Source organism: Chanos chanos, chromosome 10, assembly GCF_902362185.1.
Source record: "Chanos chanos chromosome 10, fChaCha1.1, whole genome shotgun sequence".
NCBI classification, from domain to species: domain Eukaryota; kingdom Metazoa; phylum Chordata; class Actinopteri; order Gonorynchiformes; family Chanidae; genus Chanos; species Chanos chanos.
In genome coordinates, this window is record NC_044504.1 from 21,357,456 (window position 1) to 21,382,578 (window position 25,123).

The 25,123-nt window shown below is 40.3% G+C and overlaps 1 protein-coding gene across 1 annotated transcript; it reads right to left on the reverse strand.

Moving 5' to 3' along the window:
• Positions 1-5,841: 5,841 nt before the first annotated feature.
• On the reverse strand, positions 5,842-24,651 carry map1b (microtubule-associated protein 1B). Its single transcript, XM_030787035.1, has 7 exons — positions 24,462-24,651; positions 20,597-20,698; positions 13,399-13,481; positions 12,196-12,336; positions 6,659-11,939; positions 6,245-6,477; positions 5,842-5,997 (listed from the first exon to the last, which is right to left on the reverse strand). Exons 1-7 carry the CDS (start codon positions 24,649-24,651, stop codon positions 5,842-5,844), a joined length of 6,186 nt encoding a protein of 2,061 aa, XP_030642895.1.
• Positions 24,652-25,123: the final 472 nt, after the last annotated feature.

The following is a 25,123-nucleotide window of genomic DNA, read 5'->3' on the forward strand; positions in this document are numbered from 1 at the left end:
GTAGTTGCTATTAAATAGTTCTAACTCTAGTTGTTGTTAATTATTATTAAATTTATTAAACCAGACTCTATGATGTCACTATAAGCATTTTCAGTCTTGGAGCATGTATTTCTGTTTTTGTGAGATGTTGGAATGTATGTGCATATGTGTGGAGAAAGGGGGTCCTGTCCAAGTGTTGCCATAGAGACAACATCTCACCCCATGCAGTCAAGGTTCCCTCTTAGCCAATCAGAGCTGGCCCTTAAGCGTGTTAGATTATTGATGAGATCTCTATGTGTGTATGTGTTTACACATATATGTTTTAGAGAAAAAGAAGCAGAAATTATACCATAGATTATATACCACATTTTGGTACATGTTTTTATGTTTTTACTATTATATTGTGTAGTATAAGTAGTAGCACCCACATGTGTAGTGGGGTGTCTTTTACACCAACAAAGCAAGCCAGAATCAGTTACAGATTTATATTGTTGAAACAGACATAGCAGATGTGTGATTTATTGTATTGTATAATGCAGTATTATGGTTTTTGTAGATAACAGTGTCATGTTAGCCTAACACCTAGTGACTATATAGTGTTTTGGATACTGTGATTTGTTCCTGCCTAAGCCCCCTCACACCATAACATCTAAATAGAAATTCATGGTCTGTTCCTAAATCTCTCACAAACAGCCCCTAGATTAAACCATCGCCCGTTTTGATACCTCTTTAAAGGACAGGACAGATTTCACAAATGCAACTGTCTACCTACCTTGTTTGCCAAGCAAGCCAAAATGATTTAGCCTCTTACGTTTAATGTGCTTTTGGAGGAGCCTTCAAATTAGATGCATACATCAATATGCTGAGACCTACTCGGGAGAAGAATGAGTGTCTGGAAAATCTTAATTATGGCAAAGAAATCAATTCAAATAGAGTCAGCGTATGAGGATCTAAGTGTTTTCATGGCTCTGATCCAACATCTGACCGGTGAGTCACTCCTCTGCATATGCGTTTTTGCATAATGAGTTTCGTGAACATTTTTTTTCTACAGATATATGACATCACGCACTGTATAAAACACAGAAATTGCAGTTGTTCTATTTTGAAAGAGTCATAAAGAACTACTAATAATTCATAACTTGTTATGAGATTAAATGCAGTCTTTATGAAAGAACTTATAACTGAGTATAGTTTCATCACAATTTTAAGACCAAAAGTACTGTCAGCCTTTTTTAGCTGTTGAGCCAGAAAACTGGATCCAGTGTGATGGATTCAGTTGATGAGTTAAATGAGATATGTTGGCACTGGGACAAAGGGCCTGTGGCTACTGAGGACTAGAAATGTGACTCCTAAGAAATGTTTTCTTGAAGTTTCTGAAGTGCTGGTAACTGGTGGAACTTTTAAGTAGCTTTTCTTAGAAAGCCCTTAGTACAACTTGAAGGCTGTTATTTAGTTAATGAAAATAGGACTGGAACTATTTCATATAAAAACACACTTATTCATAGTAGTAAGAAAGGAACAAATACTCCTCAACATATAACATGTAACATACAACATACCATATATTGGCAGCCATAATTTCAGCCCAGGAACAATGGCAACTACACACATTTTGGAATTATGAAGATGTCGGGCAGCGCTGATGATTTGACTGAATTGTTGATGTACACTGTAAAACAAATTCTCACATATAAGTACAAATACCTGATATACAGTGAGTTGAGTCTGGCATATTTGTGTGCATAAATATACAGCATATCTCTCTGTATTGCAGTTTCTGGAACAATACCATGCAAGCTATGATTAGATAAATTCACTGCTCTGAAGCTGTCCAGTGCACAAACAGACACAACGCTCTCCCATGTAAAATCCAGGTTATCACAGCTCTAAAAGAAGGATCACGTCGTCAGAACTGACCTCACAATTATCGGCTGAGGAAAACAATCTTAATTACCAGTATTGACTGGTCAAGGTCATGGCCAGATCTGAACACACAGTGCAACCCAAACTTCTATTACTGATCTGATAAGCTGCCAAAGTTATTTGGCCATGAGAGTTTTCCAATTTGATTTATCGCTGTGCTTTTGTTTGGGTTTGGAGACTGCCTGAGGTGCCTGAGTCCTCACTGGTTTATGTTCTCGTTGGCATCTGCCAAAGTTGGCATGGTAGATTGGTATACCACGAATGCTGTTGGAAGGGCGGGGACATTTTTCTTGGAATAGAACCAATGAAGGCAGCCCTCTCTAATGTAAGTTAAAAAGAAAATAAATTGCATTTATAGTTTACAGACATATTCACATTGTTAGACAATGTGTAAATGGTTCAGTTTAACTGCTGAGTTGAGCTGTTCAATTCTGTGTGTGTGTGTGTGTGTGTGTGTGTGTGTGTATGTATTGTGTGTGTGTGTGTGTGTGTGTGTGTGTATTAACTGTAACTCTCTGTCTAGCCTTGCCCCAGGTCTTAGATAGAGCATATACATAAATCCTGGCCAGCTGTATCAGGGCCACTGCTCTAAGCATCACACACACACACACACACACACACACATACACAAATACACTCTGAAAATCCATGGTGTTCATAATTTTTTTCAGCCAATCAGTTTTCAAGAGACATTGTGTGACATCTTCATAGATGTGTGTATGTACCAGGACACAAATGTATGCATGCATGCATGTAATCTTCAGGCTTGCACACACAGATATAGCAAACATGCTACATAAAGCTATAGAAACACTGTCTCTCACACACATACATATGCCGAATAAACATGAGGTCATTCGAAAGCTTAATCAATGTGTCATTATTTCTCACTACCAGATGCATACAAAGAGGAAATCAGTATCTGAGATTCTGTGACATTCACTATACACAGTTATAAAGATTCCTGCAAGACACCAGATTCCACAAAAAATGTTTATTGTGGGTCATTTTCAAACTTTTTCCTCTTTTTAATAGTGGTTTCCCTTTACATCAAGTGCTCCAGGGAGCAGCAGGTTCTGCACACATATGTCAGAAAAAGCATGGGCTAATACTCTCACTTGAAACTATCATCTACATTAGGTATGAGTTTGGGTGGGAACCAGGGAAATGCAAGATCACAAGACATATATGTGTATATATTTAACATACAGAGCTGCAGACAAACGCATACTATCACTCAAAAGTGCGCACGACAGAGAGGGATGAGAGAGAGAGGAGAGAGAAAAAGAGAGTGAAAGCGTGTGTGTGCGTCTGCATGCGTGTGTGTATATGTGTGAACGAAACTGTCTCTCTGTGAGTGTGTGTGGGTGTATGTGAGAGACAGAGAGAAAGAGAGAGAGAGAGAGAGAGAGAGAGAGAGAGAGAGAGAGAGAGAGAGAGAGAGAGAGAGGAGATTAATAGAGATGTGGACTATTGTTTGGTGTTTTGGTTTGACTGAATAAACATGTGACAAACCTTATGTTTGTGTGTGAAGTTTCTGTAAAACTGCTGCTGTTCTGGAAAGGCAGCAAGGTTTACCAAGTTCTGCACTGCTGTGTTTTGTTTGATCAATGTTGATTCGGTTTGCAGAAAAGTTATTGTTTGTTTTTCCACCCAAATGTGAAAGGTTGAAAGATGTTGCTAGGCTTTCACCATGGTCTGGTTGATGTGTCATGAACTGTAGAATTAGTCCTCTGATCATGATTTGTATTAATGATCTGAAAACCTGATCATGGATTTTAAACTATGAAAATGTCCAGTTACAAGTCTCTGCTCATCATAGACTGGGACCGGACAAACTGAATAGAGGTTTTAAATCCTTGAAGTCTGTACTAACACAAGACTAATGTGTACAAGGCTGAATTAGCCTGACAGAGTATGAGGCCCCATTTTACGTTTCCTGACTGTTTGGCCAATGTTTTATTAAAGCACTGTAGTGAACCAGATGATACAACGCCTGACTTTTCCGTTCTTACATCACTTTGAGTAATTGCCTTGCATGGAATTGTTGGCAGTTAAGAGCGAGTTTCCCTCTCTTTAAAAAGACAAAATGGGGAAAAGAAAAATGTTGAGTATATTAAATTTCACATGCACATTTCATCCAACCATTCACCCTGCCGTAAAGCTATTTATAATTATAGTACACAGTTATTTTAAAAATGAAAAATCCTAAGGAAAAAAGAACATTATCACATTCAAATAGGCTCTGGTGATAACGGTGTCTAGACTCAGCTGGCAGAGTTGCAGAAGATTCAGGGATATACAGTACACACAGCGCAACATTAAAATTAACCAAAGAACTAAACAAAACAAAATCTCCATTGTAAAGTTACAAGCTCCATAAAATAAATAAACAAAACATCGGAATTGGGCAAACAATGAAAAGAGTCATAATGTCTCAGGTTTGTCAACCAGTGCTCCAATTTCAAAACCAGAAACTGAAAGAAGACAATTTTGTTCCTAAAAGGACAAAATAAAAGTTCAAGTAATTAGAAGTGCAAAAAATATATAGTGCAAACTTACACATACATCATGGGTGCTCAGATAGACTGAGCAGGTCAAAATGGCAGTTTTCCAAAGGAAAAAAAAACTAAATAAACAAACAAACAAACAACAACAATAACACACTGATTTGTATTCAAATGCTTAAGAGGGAAAAAAACATTTAAGTTGCAAATGCCTTTACCCTCTTCAGTGCTACACTGCAATATTTCTCCCTTTCAACCTATAATTTTTCCATTTCACTAATGACACCGTGAATTAATGTCATTGTTTAAAACAAGAGCATGAAGGAATTCGTAACTGTTTTTGACCTTGGTGCAAAAACTGACAAATATCATAATTAAAATGTGTCCTTAAGATAGTAGTGTAATACCTACAGTGCTAAATACATTTAGTTCAGGTTTTGTTCTTTCCTCTTGCTAAGCTTTTTATATTACCTGTTAATCCCCAAAAGACAATAAGCTTCCCATTTCCTAACATCTTCAAGAAGCATTAAACAGAACTTACACTCAAAGCTGCTTGTAAATTCTACATGAATTACCCTTACTGGACATTCTGTGTTATTTCAGTATTTGCGCAGCATACACGCCTCATAGCTGTCTATAAGTGCATCAATTATACTGTACATTCAATTGAACTCTCTAAGGCATTTCTAAAGAACATCTGCATACTTCATCCTTTGGTGTATGTGTCACTGGTTCTACGAATTATACATGCTGAGTTGTTCTATTTATTGACTTTGTAAGTGCTTGATTTGTTGAGACAATCAACTTGATATGACCTAAACTATGCAGTGCAACAATCATTTGTTCTGAATTCAAACATGAATGATAACTATCTATTACTTTTCAGTCTTTAATTACACGTTTAATCATAGCTGGTTTTGAATTATAGTATGAATATCTTGGGCCTGCACATTTGATTTAGTTTGGCTGCCCTTATTTTGACATAATTTGAGTTTTAATTTGTCTGGTAGGCATATGTGAAAGATTCAAATTGACAGAACTGACACATTCTTTTAGTGCCCCGTTTACATGACTTGCTTAACCCCCTGCAAGTCTTTCAATTCAAGTATGGTGTTAACATCTTTCAACCAGACAAACAAGATAATAATTAAGGATGACAAAGTTGTTTTACTGCTGCCCACTGCTCTTTGAGCTAATTAGTGTGTTCTGGACATAAATAACCACTAAAGTTTGCCTTATAGATTTCCCAATTGTAGATAGTTTATGACTGGAAAATTCATATTTTTGTTATGTTAATTCAATGTTCATGGAATATTTAAACCTATTTTATTTTATTTAATTTCTTGTCTTAAAGAACAAACATGATTATTTGGGGATCAAATTGATCAAAGCAACCCATCAACATCAGATCAGACAAGTGTATGACGGCAGATCACAGCTCGATTTTGCAGGCAGGGAAGGACTCATCCTGCATAACCACAGTGCTGCTGCTGGCTAAAACCATTATGTTCAGGTCCTGCTGCTTCTCGTGGGTCTCCTGATACCATTCTCTCATTACCTCTGTATCATGGGTTGGAATAAGTGTCACCTGTAATTTGGAACATAAATCCAACATAAATCCTCCAATTTGCACCTAAAACACTAACATACAGCAATTTCTAACGATACCGTGAATCAACAGTAATATTATTGCATCCTAAAAGAAGAATTTGCATATCATTGTATTTACCATCATATGTTCTGGAAATTACACAAAATTTACTTAACTAATTGCATTAGCCAAGATGTTCATGAAATCATTTTCCATCTCCTCACTATACAATTCTGGTAATCACCTGCATGTTATTCTCCCACAGCGCCTTTCCCTCCAGCAGGGAGTCAAGGACGTCCTTGCTGGGTTCTTGGGCAGTCTGATCATTTCCACTGACAACATAATATGAGGACCGGATTCGTTTGAAGAACTCCGTGTCCACGTTCTTGGCGCTGCAATGGTTTGGGATGTAAACTAGATCCAGGTACACAGGAGGGCAGTTGGGCACTGATGATCCACTGCTTAATTTAGCGCTTCCTAAAGAATATGTAAATAAAAGCATTTTAAATAAAACAATTTCCATTGATATATATTACAAAAGCGATTCATACATCTAAATGAGTAATGTTGGTTATAAGCTATAAACAGCTCTTGAGATGCTTGAACCAAGCTGAAAAACTCACATTTTGTCACACCATCAAAGTTAAATGAGACTTACCTGTATTGGTGCTTTTAACACTTCGTGATGCAGAAGTATTGGTTGCATTTTTGGCATCTTTATCCTCTGTGCTCTTTTTTGGAGAGGCAGTTTTTGATTCTTTCAAAGCACTTGTCTTTGACAAGTCGCTCTTTCTTGCTGGTGATGCTGACTTAGTCTTACTACCAAGTTTCTTCTTTTTGAACTTGTCACCATGCTCTGTCTTTGAGCTTTTGAGTTGATTGCTCTCTTCAACTGGCAGGGCTTCTGGGTCCACCATGCAGACATCTGGCCGAGGTGGGGTAGGAGCTGGGTCCCTAGCGGCAACAGGAGGGGGGTCCACATGACGGTAAGTGAGGGTCCTGTCAGTTGGCAATGTTTCTGAGTCATCTTCAGAATCGATATTTGCATCTGCAGTAATGGAGGGGCACTCCTCCGTCCCTGGTGGAACATCAGAATCTGTCTGAGACGGAGCAGATTCACTGACAGAAGTTGGAGGTGTCTCCTCACACTGCTTGCTGTGGTGTTTCCCTCCAGGTGGAGGAGGGCCTCCACCTGACTTACTCAGAGGCTTTTCCTCTTCAAGAGGGTTCTCTTCATTCATGAAGTATTCCAGTGGACTTGGGTTTATGAAGGAAGGGGATAGCTCTGTCTTTGGGTGCCTGTACTCACATGATGTCACCAAACACAAGTCAACATCTGATCTGGATTGTGGTGAGAGGCTCTTTTTAGAGGTTTCTGGATCTTTGGAGCCACCCGCAGACTTCTGTGTTGTCTCACCAATGTGAGAGGTGCTGGAGCATGAAGTTCTACCAGAAAACTTGTCGGACTGATTGAATGAGAGAGGCAGGTAAGTTGGAGAAGGTGCCTTGGGACTGACAGGAGATTTAGACTCACATTTGAAGGGATTAGTCTCTGCTGCCAGGTTAAGTGTTTCAGACTTCTGAGAAAAACAAGGGGACACTGAAGGGGATGAGGGGGAGGCTGCCTTTGGTGGAGTCTGATCCAGCTTTAGCTTGTCATCTTCACTTCTAAATGAACTTACATCAGAGAAAGAGGTAGGGCTTATTTTACCCTTATTAAATACTCCATCTAGAGCCGGAGAACTACCCAATACCAGAGAAGAGTCTGAGGAAAGAGGAGATTGTGTTCGAGAGGTCACTTTTGGAGTGACAGACTCTGAGCAAGGGGCCGCATTTGGGGATATTTCCCTGGGCCCCCCAATTTGGGAGGGGGTGGTGACAGAGGGAGTCGATTGGGAGGCATCAGATGGGGAGGCAGAGGCAGCGCGAGTAGTATCCAACTCTTTGAAAAGCATTGGCTTCTCCCCAGCACCCCCAGGGCGGTGTTGATCTCCTGATCTAGGAGCAACTGCATCAGAAGGGCTGAAGTCTACCTCTGTGGGCCCATTTTCTGTGACTCCACGCTGGGCTCCAGCTGCCAATGGATGCTCTGGAGATTGCTTGCTGAAATCCAAGGCTAAGGAGTGATCTGGGGATTCTGACATCGTGGACTGCTCGGGTGATTTTGGTTCCTGCTGTGGCGTTTTGGATTTTGCTGTTTTGGGTGAAATATCTGGGGAGATTGACATGGGTCTGGGACTGTCCTCCTTTGATGGGGAGACTTCTGTTTCCTGTAAAGTGGTTGGAGTCTGTACCACGGACACAGAGAGAGAGTCATCTACTTCTGTGGAATGAGGAGAGCCCACCTCTGCATGCAGAGAGGGTGAGACATCATCAGTCGTTGGCTCTGGCAAAGAGCTTGTTGCCAGAGAGGCTGTGGAGGCTGAAGCAATGTGAGAGAATGTATCTTCTGCCACAACCTCATCTACAGGAGTGGCAGACTTATCAGATGTGCTTCCCTCTGATATGGACATCTTACTTTCCTCTTTAAAAGCTGTGAAATGGTTTGTATCTGATGAAGATTCATGTTTAGTTGGTGGAAGGGATGCGGAGACAGAGGATGTATCACCATTAACTGTTTTCTTATCATCATGGCTGGCTGGAACTGAGGAGAAATGGTCAAGATTTAAGGGGGATTTTTCTCCTTTTCCATAGGGTGGAGGACTTTGCACAGGGGATAGGACCCTCTCCACTGGAGATTTAGGTACAGGCTCATCCATGGGACTACTCTGATTTGGGGAATCCTCTCTGTCGCTTGTGACCTCAACAATTACTGGACCTTCAGCCTTCCTGAAGTGTTCTAGTGGAATTTCTCCTTCTTTCTCTTCCACGGGGGATTGGTAATATGGTGTGTGTCCTGAGGACTGTGGTGATGAAGTACCCTCTAATGTCTTATCATCTGGACTTGATGAGTCAGCTGTTCCTTTTTGGGGCTCTGCAAGTGTAGTGCCCAGCTCAATTGGAGAGGAAACACCTTCATGTAGGTGATCAGTGCTAACAATTTGTTCACCAGATGGTGACTGAACAAGAGGCCATGTTGTGGATTCCCCTGTGAGCCTCTCTGAATCAAATGAAATTTTGCCACTGTCTTTAATGAAAAAATCCTTTGTAGATCTGTCCTCCTCCATTGAGGATGGAGGTGAGATGGTAGAGGCAGACACATTATAGTCCTGACCATCTGTGGCATCACTCTTAGAGAGATCCAGCTCTGGAACATCCTGGAGAGGGGACAGCTTTTTCTGATCAGGTTCTGTAGAAACTCCATACCTGGCAAAGTCCTGAGATGGTGACTCGGTTTCATCATTTGTGGTTTCATCACTCATTATGTCTCTAGGAGTTGACATTTCATCCATTGGAGTGGGGATGCTTGAGATCTCAATGGTGGACTGCGTGTGGCCAGAAGTAGTGTATTCTTCTGGTGGTTCATCTCGGTTTTCATCATCTGAGGCAACTTCACTCTCAGAACCTGCTGGAAGGGTTTCATCATGAATGGATGCAGTAGGAGATACTGGAGCAGAGATCTTTGTTGGTGTTGGCACATGTAAGCTTGGCTTCTCAGTTTGTCCTGCGCAAGTGCCCTCGTCCTCTGTCTCTGCCTCTGTTTCCTCCTCCTCTTGTCCCTCTGCTTTTGACTTCAAATGTCTTCTTCGTTCCTCCTCATCCACTTCTTCTGTGTCTCCCTTCTCATCATAATCACCAGTTTCAGATGACTCCTCAAGCCCTGTACCCTCATCTTCAAATTTTTCACTGCTGACACCACTGCTTTTTCCTTTGGCTTCAAGTTCATCTGGAGTACCTCCACCTTCCTCTTCAGCTTCAGTAGTTGTGATTCCCTCATCCACTGACTCTGCTGCCTCTGGTGAATGCTTATAGATGGTGATTTCCTCACGGTGTATAATGACACTTGTTTCAGAGTCTTCTGTTTTGGTTTGAGGTAAGCTTGCATCATCTTCCACAATCTCCTCTGCTTTCAACTGCTCAAAATCCTTCGTAAGATCTTCTGGAGAAGACATCAGTGATCTTTCAGCTTCAAGACTGTCAGTGGTGCTAGCCACTGCTGCAACAACCTGTGCAGTAGTTACAGCTGCAGCAGACTTTCCTGTGTCTTTTTTAGTGGTCTTAACCTTCCCTTTCTCTTTAGATTTTGCAGGGCTTCCTGGTGTCTTTCCTTGAGATACTAACTTTGGTTTAGGGGCAAGTTTCTTCACCTCACTGTTGGCAACGTTCTTCTTTAGGGCACTCATGGGTTTCTTGACATCTTTCTTTACATCTTTCTCATCTTTCTTCATTTCTTTCTTTTCCTCTTTCCTGATCTCCTTCATAGGAGAATCTTTCCTGATATCTCTTTTTTTGACTTCTTTCTTGACCTCCTCTTTTTTTACCTTCTCCTCCTTTTTGACTTTTCCTTCTTTCTTAGGTGTTGGTTTATCCACATTTATTTCTTCCTTTTTATCCATTTCACCCTTGACTTCCTTTTCATTGTTTTTCTTTTCCTCTGATTTCTTGGTCTCTCTCTTTAGAATTTTTTCTTTCGGTGTAATATTTGACTTAATCTCAGACTTCTTTTTGTCTGGAGTTTCAGCTTTGGGTGTTGATTCTAATTGGGCTTTGACTTCCTTCTCTGGTGCTTTTGCCTTCTTCACAACAGTTTTTTCTTTCTTCACTGTTTTTTGTGTCTTCTCCTGTGCTACCTCTATATCTGTTTTTGCTTTCTCTGGTGTTTCTTCTTTTGACTCCTTCTTGGAGGCTTTGCTTAATGGGGCCCTTGAGGTTGATTTCAGGCTTTCCTTGCTATCTGTTTTGTGTGTCATCTTGGCTTGCTTAAGTGCTGGTGCCATGTTTGAAGAAAGTTCTTTCTGAGTGACCACTGGTTGCTTGAGGAAATCTAAGTGTTTAAGTTTCTCTAAACCCTCTAGGATGTGATTCTGAGTGGTATTGCCAGGGAAGAGGACACGAACAATTTTCTCAGATGGGTTTGCAGGGTGCCAAACAATCAGTGATGCAATAGAGGACAAATATGAGACTGGGAGCTCTGATTCTTTCTGATTTGGCAACAAAATGGAGGTTTTGTCCTTTTCACTTCCTGTCCATTGCTTCAAAAAGTGCTGCAGCTCCTTGCTATTTTTTGCTGGGTTGAGGACATACATCTCCAGCTTCCCCACTCCCATTTTCTGGAAGAGTATAATGGGTTCTAAAGTGTTCCCAGTGCCTCTGACTAGAGGCTCTGGTTTTAAAGAGAGCTTGTTGAGGCACTGTAGAGTGTAAGCAGCTTCTTCAATGTTCTTTCTGACCCTGGGATTTGGCTCAGGGTTATTCATATTCTGAGGCATGTTGAGGAACACAACTCCAATGTCAGGAGAGATCATGTTCTTTACCCAGTCACTATTAGCTGTGGATCCCTGGGACTGTTCCTCTTCTAATTCTGCTATTTTTCGCTGCAACATGCTGTTGATCCCAGGAAGGTTGTCATCTCCGATGTGGGTGAGCAGAATGGAATCCACCCGGTCCAGATGCCTTACAAGCTTCCAGAAACAGGACTTTCTGTCTGAACCACCATTGATTAGCATGTTAAAGCCGTTGACTGCAAAAAGTGCAGAGTCACCTCGTCCACCAGGGAAAATGTAGCAGCATGGTTTGGACAGTTTGAGGAACCCACCAGAGGTGGGAGGCTCAAGCAAGTCAAAGGGAGATGGAATCTCCACAGATTCTGAGAGATACTCAGTAAACTCTGAGAGGCCCTCCATTTCTGGAAGAATTGTTGGTGAATTCAGCTTCATGTTGATAAAATCTTGCAGATTGTGTTTGTCTAGATTAGAGTTTTTCCAGTCGCCCTGTTCAGGGCAAAAGAGGGTGAGGCTGGCTTTGTTGGCTGGGTTTATAGTACTGAGTAGTTCACCAATCTGTGAAAAAAGGACAATGTAGAGATACATACATTTCTGAAGATAAGGGAAGTGCCTTTTCAAAGATTATACTTGACAATTTCTCTCCCAAGAACACACATATATATTAAATAAACGATAAAATGATGCCTGTGTGGTTCAAAATCAAGACGGAGACAAATCCTTATGACTTTTAATCCTTAATACAAACTGAGATGCAAAAACATCATACTTCAAATACTGTTTGCCATTTGAGCTTCATCTTTTGTACACTAACCTCTTGGTCTGTGAAGATGTCAATGAAGTTGAAAAAAGAGAAGGATCCTGACTGAAGGATGACCTCGCCGGTATTTTCGAAACACTGCCCTGCCAAGACTAGCAGCTTGTTCCGAGCTGTGTCAGAGATCATGAGACGAACCTGAAGAGACAGACACAAAGAATGACTCGGTGAAGCTTTAGACCAGGCCCTAAAGGGCAGCTAAACTAACACACAATCTCATCAGCCAATCAGTAAACAGTAAACAGATTACCCAGAAAACTTGCCCTTATGTCCTAAGAGTGTTTTGATTAGCTTCCTTCTTAATATTGATTACAATTTAAAAGCTCCTTCACAATGTCTACATGCAAATAAATATTATAAACTTTCTACATTTTCTACAACCTCATTTTCTACAACCTCAGTGCACTGATGCCTTAATGTGCATTTAAATGACCAACTACAAACTCTTGAGTGTTTTATTTGTCCCAAAAATGATCTCAGCTTCACTTACTAATGAGTGCTTTATTGCCTGAGAGGCTGAATTAAGAAATACTCAAAACAGTTGAAACACTGTTTACGGCTAAACCTACTTTTCATTGCTGTGCCAGATTAAACTGATTGCAAATGTCATCAATTCCAGCTGAGCCAAACATGGCTACTCTCTCTCTCTCTCTCTCTCTCATATCTGATTTTCCACTTCACTGCCATTGACTGTTCTGGGCTGTTGGCCAGAGTCAAACCTGCAGTGCTGCGCCATTTTATTAATGCAGAGAAAGACTGCAGACAGTGTGTTTGTGTGTGCATGTGCATACGCATGTGCAAGTGTATGTAAGGATGGAGATAACTAATGCCCTCAGAGACAAAGAAACACCCTGTACCAATCACTGTGGCTAGACCATAAACCCTCAATCTTGTACAGATGAAACTTCTAAAATCACATGTAATAGCCTTAGTGTGCAACAAAACAAAACAAAGCGACTGTAAGAAAAGCTGAACTGCTATGCTTTTTGCACTTGCTGCCACCCTCTTCCAGGCTGCAAGGGCAGAAGTCTCACCCTTTGTGCTGACAGTCTCTGCCTGTACTGACGTCTGAGTGTGTGGATGTGTCTGCTGGAATACATTTTTTTGTAGATACATTTCTACCTGTAAAGTGATAGAGAGTGAGAGAGAGAGAGAGAGAGAGAGAGAGAGAGAGAAAAAGAGAGAGACCCTAGGTTGTACCTCAGTGCTAACAGCCTCATCCGAAGGGTTGATGAGTACGACTGTTTCCAGCACGCTGCTTTTGTGGTGCAGTATCTTCTGTCCTGAACACACAGACACACACAAAATCAAAGGAGACAGTCTCACCACTGTGATTATGTGATGTGAAGCTATGTATGGGAAGCACAGACTTTATATTATCAACAGCTCTAGCTCTCAGACACTTATCTCAGGCATACTAGGTGCAATTATGTTCCTATTTGCAGACACATACATAAACACAAAAACACATGTTTAAAACAGCGACAGAGAACATTAACAGGGCATCCTGAGCTCTAAGCATTCTTTCCTATATTCTTGTACTCTTTCCCATCTTCATAACTAATAGGAAATAAAGGTGTCAGTGGACATATCCACTGTATCTCTCTGTCTCTCAGCCTTAGCAGATGCACTGTGCAATTATCTTATGTCTTGTTATTATTGACCTATGAATTTGCAAAAACCTCTCAGAATAAGTCAAATAGCAGTCCAAAAATAGCTCCAGTTATTTATTGATGTCCAATTATACTGCTTATTATTATGCATCTCTCATTTCTCATTTTTATTGCATATTCAGAGTATATTTTCCTTGAGTTGTAATTCATTCCCTTGGTATGCTTTCTTGTTTCCATAGTACAAGCTATTTTTTTTGGTCCCTCTCCATGCTTAATGCTCTTATTAGCATAATTTTCAGTTATTAGAAAATACACTGGAGGTGTAGATCCTAATTTGATACATTTCTCCCTCACCGTTCGGTCTTCACTGTGTTTAATTTTTCTATACACATATATTATCTTAACTGTTTCCTACTCAGCTATGTTTCCATAGCTAATGGTCAATTCATACTCCATTTGTTTTCTTTTTCCCTTGTGTGTGGGAAAATCAATCTTATAAGAAATTCATCACACAGTTCTGTCATGGTTGGCAAGCCAGGCCACATAAATATTAATCTACTGCCTGAGAATGAGACACTTTATCATCTGCACAGCCTATGGTTCTAATGTGAGTCAGGCTTGGGGCTCCATAAGCCACTCACTTTCAGCTTATGATGGACAGCTCCAATCATTAGGTACATCATAATGCCCCTGTGTTATAACATAAGACTTTTTTCTATTACTATTCCCTACTCACTCTTCTCAAATGTCTCTGTAAGTTAATTCATTTTAATTATGAAGGGCAGATATTAGAGCGATAAAATATTTCATTTTTCTTAATTCATATGCCTTTCTCACTTAATTCTACCTGCAAATATGTAAACATCTGACTGACAATGACTTCTGTCTAACAGTATGATTGAGACTAAATCTGTTGAACACCCCAAGCCAGCAAAACAGCAAATTTCTCCCTCCTGAGAAAAGCTGAACACCTTCAGACACACAACAAAGGCTACATATGCTCTACATCAACAGCTGGCATTTGTGTATAACCAACAATTATCCTATATGTTGTAACAGATGGGAGGACATGTGGATAGCATGCTCTAATATATGACAAACTGCATCATTTTGTTGTCCTTTCAACCCAAAGTCCAACAAAAGCACTGTGTATGTCTCTGTGGCTGTGCCAATAGAAATGTCTGCCAGACACATTACAGTGCCAGCAATCTCATTACCGCTGTCCTTGACAGAACAAAATCTAGTTTTTTTTGTTTGTTTTTTTTTGTCCATAAACATAATACAGCTACAGAGAATGAGGGTGTGACATCTCTCTCTCTCTCTCTGGAGGCTAACTCGCACAGGGAAAGTAACTATAGTGCCATTAAGCATCTTCTGGGTCATCATTTTAATCACCTGCAAATCGCTTTCTCTGTCTCTCTCTTTTTTAAATCTATCTCACTATGTTTATCCTTTCACTATTTATTTATTTATTTTTTTGCTTTCACCATCCTACTTTCTTTTTCTCTGATCTCACCTCTTACCTTTTCAACACATTTCCATTGTTTTCCCAGATTTAAGTTTACTCTAAGAAACTGAGGCTACTATCTTCTCAGTGTAGTCTTATTTACTGCTTGTCTGCAAATACTCAATGATTACTCTATGACTGTTTTCAAGTTTTCTCTTTGGCTTTAGCCTCATGCTAACACCCTGGAGCAAAACCACTGAGTCACTTAAAACAAACACTGTACAGTGTGATCTCAACAGCAATCTTAAAATACAACAACCTACAGAAAAAAAAGCAAAACCAAATTTACTAACACTGGGTTCAATGCTAAGGCTGAACAGATTTGACAAGGATAAGCGATACAATCAGCTCTATCAACAATACACCATACTTCCATAAAATCAACCAACCCCTACCCCGCCTAACTCACCACCAGTCTCAGGTTCCATCTGTTTCATATTCCATACATCACACATCATGGCAGCTTGGCAGAATTTTCCATTAACCCTTTCTCCCATGGGTGTGTCATGCTAAAACGGATGACTTGCTTAATAAATGCCAGCACCAAAATGGCCTCTCCATCAATGTGGACCCTTGTTTTCATGCTATAGTGAATGCTAAGACAACCATACCAGGTCCATCAGGTCCAGGAAAAAACTCTTATGCAAGTTAAGTAAGGGTGAAATGTTTCTGGGATAGAAGGATGAGGTTCATAGAAACATTAGCTCAGTTGTTAAATGGTATCTGGGGAAAAAATGGTGTCTGGAGAGAAATTGTCAGTATTCTAAGATATTCAAGTGTTATACACTGTTTTCTCATATGTGAATTTTTTTGTTTTAGAGCAATTCAGAATACATATATCTTTCTAATTATATGTTATATATCATTGTAATACTGAAAAAAATCTTTTTCTTCATTAACAGTGAGAGATTCTGCCTTTAAGTTACCAGTGGTCCTGAGCTTTTCTGGCTTTTCTTTAAAAATTAAATATGAACTTGCTATAAGCACAGCAGTATTTTCAATTCAGTAAAACAAAATTCATTCACATCCATATGTGCTCTATCACCTTCAGAAATAATATCATCTGGGAGAGCAAACTACTCGTCCAAGATTTGTAAAATCTATTTCATATACAATCAGGGAATCCCAGACCTCGATTTTTTTGTACTATTTCACAGCACCAGATGACTGCCTGGCCTCTTGTTGTGTTTGTTCATGAATAAATTGACCACGTTTGATTCATCACAGCAGGTTTGATGTCTGTAGGGTTCCGGAAGACTCTTTAACAGTCTACCGATTAAAGCTGCCCACTCTCTCTCTGTTTCAAATTTTATTTCATGAAACAAGCTTTGATATCTGTTTAGCATCCAGATCGCCATTGCATAACTGCATTAGCAAGGCTTTTCTCTCTTCTCTCTCTCTCTAATCATTAACATCAGGAAGCAGTGCTCCTCTGAGACAATTATACTTTAGGGAAATCAATGTAAGAGCTGATGGACAGAGAAACAGAGAGAGAGAGAGAGAGAGATGGTTTTAGGTGAGTAGACACAGAGTGTCATATACTGTAGAGTATGGGGTTAATTCAGAGGGGGTTGACTGCATTTTACACAGGCTGACTGATGAGAGAATCTGTACCTCATACACACATACACTATTTCATACACACGTCTCTGTCTCTTTTCTGATGGTGCATGTCCTCTAAAAGTTTACAGCAGAATCAAGAAATACCAAAATAAATAAATAAATAAGTCTCTCAGACTTGGCTGTTCATTTTCTATACCTAACTTTGTCCAGGCAAAGAGTATCTCACATTTTTGGAAGTTATCCTAACTTTTTAGGCCTACAGCACAGTGATATAAAATGTAATCTCCAATATGTGGCTAGCTGCCAGACAGACAGGTGTAAACAATGTTATATTTTTGGATGCTGCCAAAAAAATGTATCAAACCAACCCCGTAACTATAATTATGCAATCCTGTACTGCTTTATCATACTAGGACAAATGACATACAACATTATTTGAAGTAAAAGTATATAATTAAGTCTCTTTCTTGACTGATATTTATATACAATTTTTACCCAATTTAGATAAGCTAGTCATTCATTACCTTGATTCAGTCTTCCTCCAAAATCTTGCTTTTTAGATGTCATTTATTCTTAGGTTAGTCTGAACCCCCTACCACTACTGTGTCCCAAATTATCCTCAGTAAAACTCTGCTTCACTGCTCTCCTTGAGTGAACCCATGGCCTGACGCTAATACACTCTGAACTACCTTTGGGCTGTCCTCAGTCACATACACATAGCCCTGCATGCCCTCACACACGCACTCACACACACACAGAGAAAGAGAGAGAGAGAGAGAGAGAGAGAGAGAGAGAGAGAGAGAGAGAGAGAGCGATGCAAGCAACATGAAGAAAAACTGAATTTGATGTAACACTGAACTCTGAGTCTCTTTGCCAGGCTTTTTGTCTCTGGGCAGGGCAACCTTATCTAGCCTGTAATACACATACTCATTATCTCACCAATGTTAAAACAAGCCAGCAGAGATTGTTCCATGCTTATTGTCATGGAAACATAATTACTCAAACCCTTCTGTACTGTGTACTTATGGAAAAGGTGGATATGAACATTTCTATGGATAGGTAAATAAAATCATAACATTGCATTAGTTTGGTTGTTTAAATGTGTTTAAGTGCCGTTAACATCAATTTGGAATAATGAGATACTATTTTCATTTAAAAGACTATCACAACAGTATTGTAAACATGTCATATGACGTCAGAGCTGATGAGCTTCTATCTCTCTCTCTATCTCTCTTAGCGCATGTGTATGTGTTTGTGTGTGTGTGTGTGTGTGTGTGTTTGTGTTTGTACAAGCTGCCTGTGTGTAGAAGCACTTCTGGTCTCTAGTGGCTCTTTACTGCTAACTCTGCATTCTGCAATTAAAGTAGAGAGAGAGAGAGAGAGAGAGAGAGAGAGAGAGAGAAATCCATATGTACAGCATCATATGATCTTCCCCTGGGGGCTGGGGTGTCTGTGCCTATAAGATACTTTCAAGGATACATTTTCCTCTCATAGCAACTCCACACCACCTCCCCACTCCCACCAGTGTTTTTATATTTCTACATTTTTCCCTTCTTACTAGTTCTATGATCCCATATTCCTCTGTCTTGTCCCCAATCTTTTCCCTTTTGTCAGCCCATTTTCATCTTTACTTGAATCCCTTCATTTCTCCCTCCCACTGTTTGATATCAAATGCTGCCTCTATAACTATGTCCCTCACTTTCCTCTTTCAGCTTTGTCTTTGTTTTTTTTTTTTTTTGTACTATATATTTTTGCATGCCTCCTCTCCAGTCCTACCAAACCGTAAAACAATAATCTAGTCACTTTTTCATCTTCTGTCTTTCCCTTCACCTTGCGTGTGTGACTGAAGACAAATTGTGATGTCCTCACATCCATCAGACAGACAAGTAAAGACCTTCCTCCCACTCTCTCGTTCTCAGTCATTCTCTCTCTCTCTCTCTCTCTCTCTATTTCTTTCTCTTTCTCTGTCTCACTCTCGAGAGGGGCAGGGCTAACCCCTGCATGAACCACCCAAGTGCAACTGCTGACGTTAAGACAATTTTATCATCTAAAAAGCCTGATCTAAAGCAAAAGTGAAGAAAGAAAGAAGAAAGGAAGCACGAAAGAAAGAAAGTATCAGTGTGTGAGTGTGTGTGTGTGTGATGGCATCCTCAGGTTCCAGCGCAGACTAAACCCAGTAGGGGTTCTTCAGTAATTACCCACACTATGCCCCCCTACCACTGCACCTGCACTATGTTGGACATTATGTTGCCATAATCACAGAGACAGAGACAGAGACAGAGACAAAGACAAAGACAAAGACAAAGACAAAGACAGAGACAGAGACAGAGAGACAGAGACAGAGACAGAGAGACAGAGACAGCGAGACAGAGACAGTGACAGAGACCAAGAGAGAGACAGAGAGAGAAAGGCAGAGACAGAGACAAAGACAGAAAGAGAGCTGCAGCAGAAAAGTGCTGGGTCAGCAGTTTTACCTCCTCAGATTAAAATCTGTACCTTTTCACATTAGTCTTTACAGAAAATATATAAGCATGGTTAGAAAAGACAATAATCTGCCATCTTCAGTATTAAAGATACAAAAAATAAAAAAAATAGACATGATTCTATAAATGAAATCACATCCCAACCCCCTCATACACACACACACACACACACACATGCATTATACTGCATGACATATGAACACATTTACTTTTGTAATGTTTGGCACCCCATCGAACACACACTTCATCAATCCTCCAATGGAGTAGGTTCCCTCAATATTATTTAAAATCCTGACTAGAAAAGGCACTCCACTGTGAGTGTAATGCATTTTGCTAACACACACCATTGGTTCCACCAAAAAGAGAAACACATAATACTACTAGGAAGTCCATCAGCCTCAACCAAGACAGATAATGGTCAAGGTCATCTTAACCTCCCTACAAAACGCAGCAATGTAATTGGATAATACTTTCTTTGGACACGTGTTTTAGCTCCTGTAGTAGAGATGACATACACTCTGACAGCTAATATTTATGAAATAAACAGTAAGCACACACACACAACAAATCAATCCCAAAATTGGACCAAAAGTGTGACTGCATTTAATATAACATTATGACACATTACAGTTAGCACTCCAAGCCACATCTTTACACATAAAATATGCATTTCAATTTTAAAGGTCCCCTGAGTCATTAGTCATATGAAGGAGCAAGCAATCACTGTCATCATGGAGATTCACTTAAAAGTAAAGAAAAAATGCAGTAAAAACTGTGGGATGAAAGCTAAGACCTTTTAGTTACAACAGCTGACTATGATTGGTTATCTTTTATGTAACTATTGCTTAATGCTTCAAATTCAACATTTTAGAAGAATCTCCATAACTCTGAACAACATCATAACTGTTAGGGAATTACAGTTTAGAAGCACGAGAATGATTTCTATTTGGGGGCAGAATTTAGAACTCTGTGAGTAATTTTACAGCGGGTGAAGACTTTTTGAAACTCTAATAATCACATCACAGGAGGGATAGAATTTAGAGAATGAGAATGATGTCATATTAGGGACCGAATTCGGAACCCTGAGAATGATATCATGTTGCTGACAGAATCTGGAGCTTCAATGTCCATGTCAAAAGAGGGACAAAATTTACACAAGGTGTTCTGCTATGAAATGGCATATTTTGTGCACACTAAAGTCACGGGAAGTCACAAATGTATGTTTTGCTTACCTCGCACATCAGCAGAAAATCTGGCAGAGTGACGGGAGACAAACAGCTTCAGCTCATGATCCAAGTTACAGTCAATGAGATTTGTGTCCCAGGAACGAATGCCTTCAAGTCAGACATACAACAAAAGAAACAAGAGAAAATGATCACATCTTTTCTCACCTATCATTACATCTGTGAAGCTATTTCAGTTTGCAGTTCTTTATTCAGTTTAATGGAGAGCATCAACTTTCTTTTGTTCCAATTCACACTCCCTGCATAACCTTATTTCAGCTACACTCTAACAATAAGGTTGTATGAAAAGTACTAATGGTTAATGTTAGGCTTTGGTACAGTAACTTTGTAAGTTAAAGTAACATTTCATTTTAAAATGAAATGTGGAAACATTTGTCTGCATGTCAATATCTGATGTCTGTTTCATCAGATCAGGTTGTTCATTTTGTCTCCCTCCGCTGGAACATGTAGTATTTGGCTCAACATCAAATCGATTTTCGGAAATATCTATGGAACCCTGAGTGATGAAAGGCAAGCTAGGGCTAGCAATTTCAGCTGAGTCAAAATCGATGAATTCTGCCCTGTCATTTCTTCATTAACCCCAACACATCTCAATTCAGAGATCAGCAGTAAAACTAAAACACAAGGTCCTAGATGACACAGGGCATGAGAATGGGTTTCCCCATGGTTCAGTAAGCTTAGTTGCAGCAGGCCCGGTGCCAGGATGAAGTGACTGAGGGGGCAGTTAAAAAAATGGCAAGGGGGCAAATGTTTTTATCTAGTAAAACTGTAGGTCATCATCCTGCTATGCCTATTTCTGCTTTTTTTTCATCCTGCAGGTGGTAGTATAGTGCGGTTTTGACTAGATGCGAACGATTCCCTACTTTACCTTTTCCATGTGTTTGTGCATCGTGGCCATAATATGAAATAGGAATATTTGGGGCAGATTGCCAGGTCACCACCTAAAACTGGCCTGGACCTAGGTTTAATGACATTTTTTGATTTAACCATGCAATAGCCTCTGAAAAGCTAAATAACAACATAAGACTAATGTTTCACAATCAAATAATACATTTATTTCATAGCAGTGGTGAAACCAGTATTAAGCCTGAGTGTCCTCACACAATTTAGGGAATCAGAGCACTCGGAACGTAGGTCTACAAGACGCAAAATAATAGATTTTATGAACGATTCTAGCCACTGAAAAACTGGAAAACTTCAAAAGCAGGTGTTTCATTACTGTCGTCTCTATGACACTTGGGTCGCGGCCAGTATGTTTGTTGTTTTTGCTATTTTTCTACAGGGTACATAAAATTTGAACTGGGGGGCAGAAATTGCAACTGAGGGGGGTGAAGCCTGCTCCTGCCCCCTTGTGGTGTTGGGTTCAAGTTGCCAACAGAAAAGGAGACTGAATGGATCATAACCTGAAATGAGAGATTACATATTAAAAAGAGAGAGGAAAGCCAAGATCAGAGGGCAGATCAATAGACTGGCATTATGAAGCAGGAACAGGAAAACACACACACACTTCGGCCTACTCTAGCAATAACATATTCGTAACCACACTATTCAACAGTCATGACTTTGTATTTTCTCCCATTGCCATCTCCTTAATCCCTTAGTACTGTTCAGTACAGTACACAGTTTCTGAATATCAGCTCCAAAACTGAGGAGAAATAAGTGAGGTGTGAGCAGAGTGAGTAGGATTGGAGAGTTTCAGGAGACCAAACTGAGTAGTCATCAGTAGTATATTACCAACATGTTATCATTATGAGCACCAGTAAATCAGACTCAATTAATCTTATAATTAGATTACTGGAATCTGGTGTCTGGGTGCTGGTCAAGAATTAAGGAAATCTACACCAGAGGTCTGGACAAATATGCACTCCAAAGCTACAAGTAAGGCATTTATTAGAGCAGCTCCAATTTTTTTCTTCTAACTAATCAGTGATAACTAGCAATGTCATTTTAATTTGAGCTACTTTATATCAGCTATTTTTTTTTCTTCTGTTTTGGCAATTGCAAATGCAAGTCCTGTTTTGTTTGGCCACACCCACACTTGATCCATCCTGTGTGTGTCTGTGTGTGTGTGTGTGTGTGTGTGTGTGTGTGTATGTGATCCCAAAACCCCACCCAGGCTTGGTCAGAGAAAAAAGCAAAGTCTTCAAAAACTGTAAAAATCAGTTAGTAAATAAATAAGCTGAGAAAATCTGTAGCTTATGATTAAAAAAAAGCCGATAAGAATGTATATGTATTTATTAAAGAGTTTATCAAAACATGGAACATATAAACAGGATAAACAGTCATAAAGCCTGTGAAATCCATTATGCTGAGCAGGTAATTCAGACTAGAGTGATCAAAGACAAACTCACAAAAGAGAGTAAACCTTTTCAAATGTATCCATGTGTCAACTGTTGCTCCGCATCAAGAATTACAACTGACAGGTTAGATTCTTCTTGGCTTCTACATCAAAACCGGTTTTATCCAAGCGTTTGAGCTTTCCTTCACTGAATTATCCTTTGCCTGAATTTACAGGCAGATTGGGTGACTCTTGGGAATTCTGTTCCAGAAAACATTGAGAGTTCTTTCCTGCTTACTGCCGCGCCGCACCGCCCCTCTCCTCTCTTGTCGTCATGCCAACCTGTACCAGACCAATGATAGCAAGCGCAGCATATGCTGTGTCACTCTGAAACGCCTTCTGGATAGGAGTAAAGGCCCTACAGACTTTCCGTAGGGACCGCACTGCGGACCGGAACCACGCCTACAAGCGGGTGTAGGATGCTAGATGAGAGATGAAGCGGTAGCAGAAACGGCAATGTTCATCAGAGTCATAAAATTCAGTCAGAACAAGCATATAAATATCGACGGTTTGCCGCGAAAAAGGATACGCAGCTGTACTTTTGAGAGCCTTTAAAGCCTACGCGTACGTTCCTGGAAAGATTAAGTTTCCAAGGACTAATGATGATTTCTGTAACTTTAAAACAAATATGTCCAATGCTATAATCATTTAAGAGAACAAATCTTTTTGCTGTTTGAATAAGGGAATATTTTCATCAGTATACTGATTCTGTTCATTCTGGCTGATTCCTAAGGGTACTCACTTGGAAACAAAGAACTCGAGACGCAGCAAAACAAAACCACGCAGATGCAAAGTGTTGCTCTGTGCTTTGACGCAGAGTCGATGCTCTGCACCCCCCGTCCCCTCCCCCCCAAAGAATAATATATCTTTATTGACGCATCAGAAATAAGATGCTTAGTCATTTTATCTACCCAGGATGACCTAACCGTTCGTGGGAGAGACAGTAAGCAAAAACGCTGTATTCCATTCATAATCATTAACGGAGGCATACATCCATTACAGTAAAATAATTCTTTACAGTGAAATAATAACGAGAATTGGGCTAATGTGTCTCCAAGGAAACTGACTGGTTTAGGTTGCTCGTGCTTTGATTAACAGGCTACCCACAGATCAGCAGTGATCAAACAGGGAGGGGCACCTGGGCGATTTCCATCACCAGACAACCAGACATAAGAAAACAACACAAAGTAACTAAAGGTCACTGAAAAGTTTCCACTGGTTCATATAAAAACATATGGATGAAAACTACGCCCAGGAAACAATAGACTGCCTTGTGCATAAACTCTGTTCAAGGTTACACACCGCTATGGTGTACAATTTGCAGTACCAACGCAGTCTTATTATGTCATCCGACAAAATTCACCCTATTTTCCTCCACCATTTTGGTATGATGAATAGAAAAGAAACTAGGCTACTGCTTTACACGTCACCATCAATTCACTGTAAGGTTTTGTCCATTAATTCAATAGAAGTACTGGTGTCCAGGAAAGCATCCAGTAACGTAAGTAGCCTTACCTTTCTCTATGTCCGCAATGGCACACCTCAGGTGCTCTTCCGAGACAAGCTCCCCGATAACCACGAGCAGGTAAAATTTACCATCGTCGAAACGGTGGGGAAGGGTCGATGTCGCTGGTGGTGCCATGTTCCCGGTGCCTCCGCCGCAAAACGGTTCTGCGGAGTCTACAGATTCCACAAGCGTCGCCATCCTCTCAGACCACACTCAGATATACATGCGAGCGCACTCGCGCACTCCCCCTGTCAGATATCGTGGAGATCGCTGGAGTCAGCAGCGGGGTGGGGTAGGGGTGGTCCGACCTTTTATACTGCCAGACTCCGCATCATGCGATTTGGAACTGGGGTGGAGACCGAGGTGCGCACGAGGAAACCGGTGTGCGCCTGCTCTCTCTCTCTCTCTCTCTCTCTCAGCTGATGTCATCCACAAAGCGGAAGCAAGTCATGGCATGAGGGATAAATCTTACTTTTTTGTGAAATCACTCTTGACCATCTTAAGAGGGTCCCTACTGACTTTGTAAACTAGACTGAAACACTACTGATGCAAAAGTGGTACAATATGGTCATTCATTAAAGTGAGAGTCACAAATTCTCATCATAGAAAAGAGACCTAACTGTCCTACATGACACTGGCCTGCTATGCTATGACACAGTGAAATCTCAGC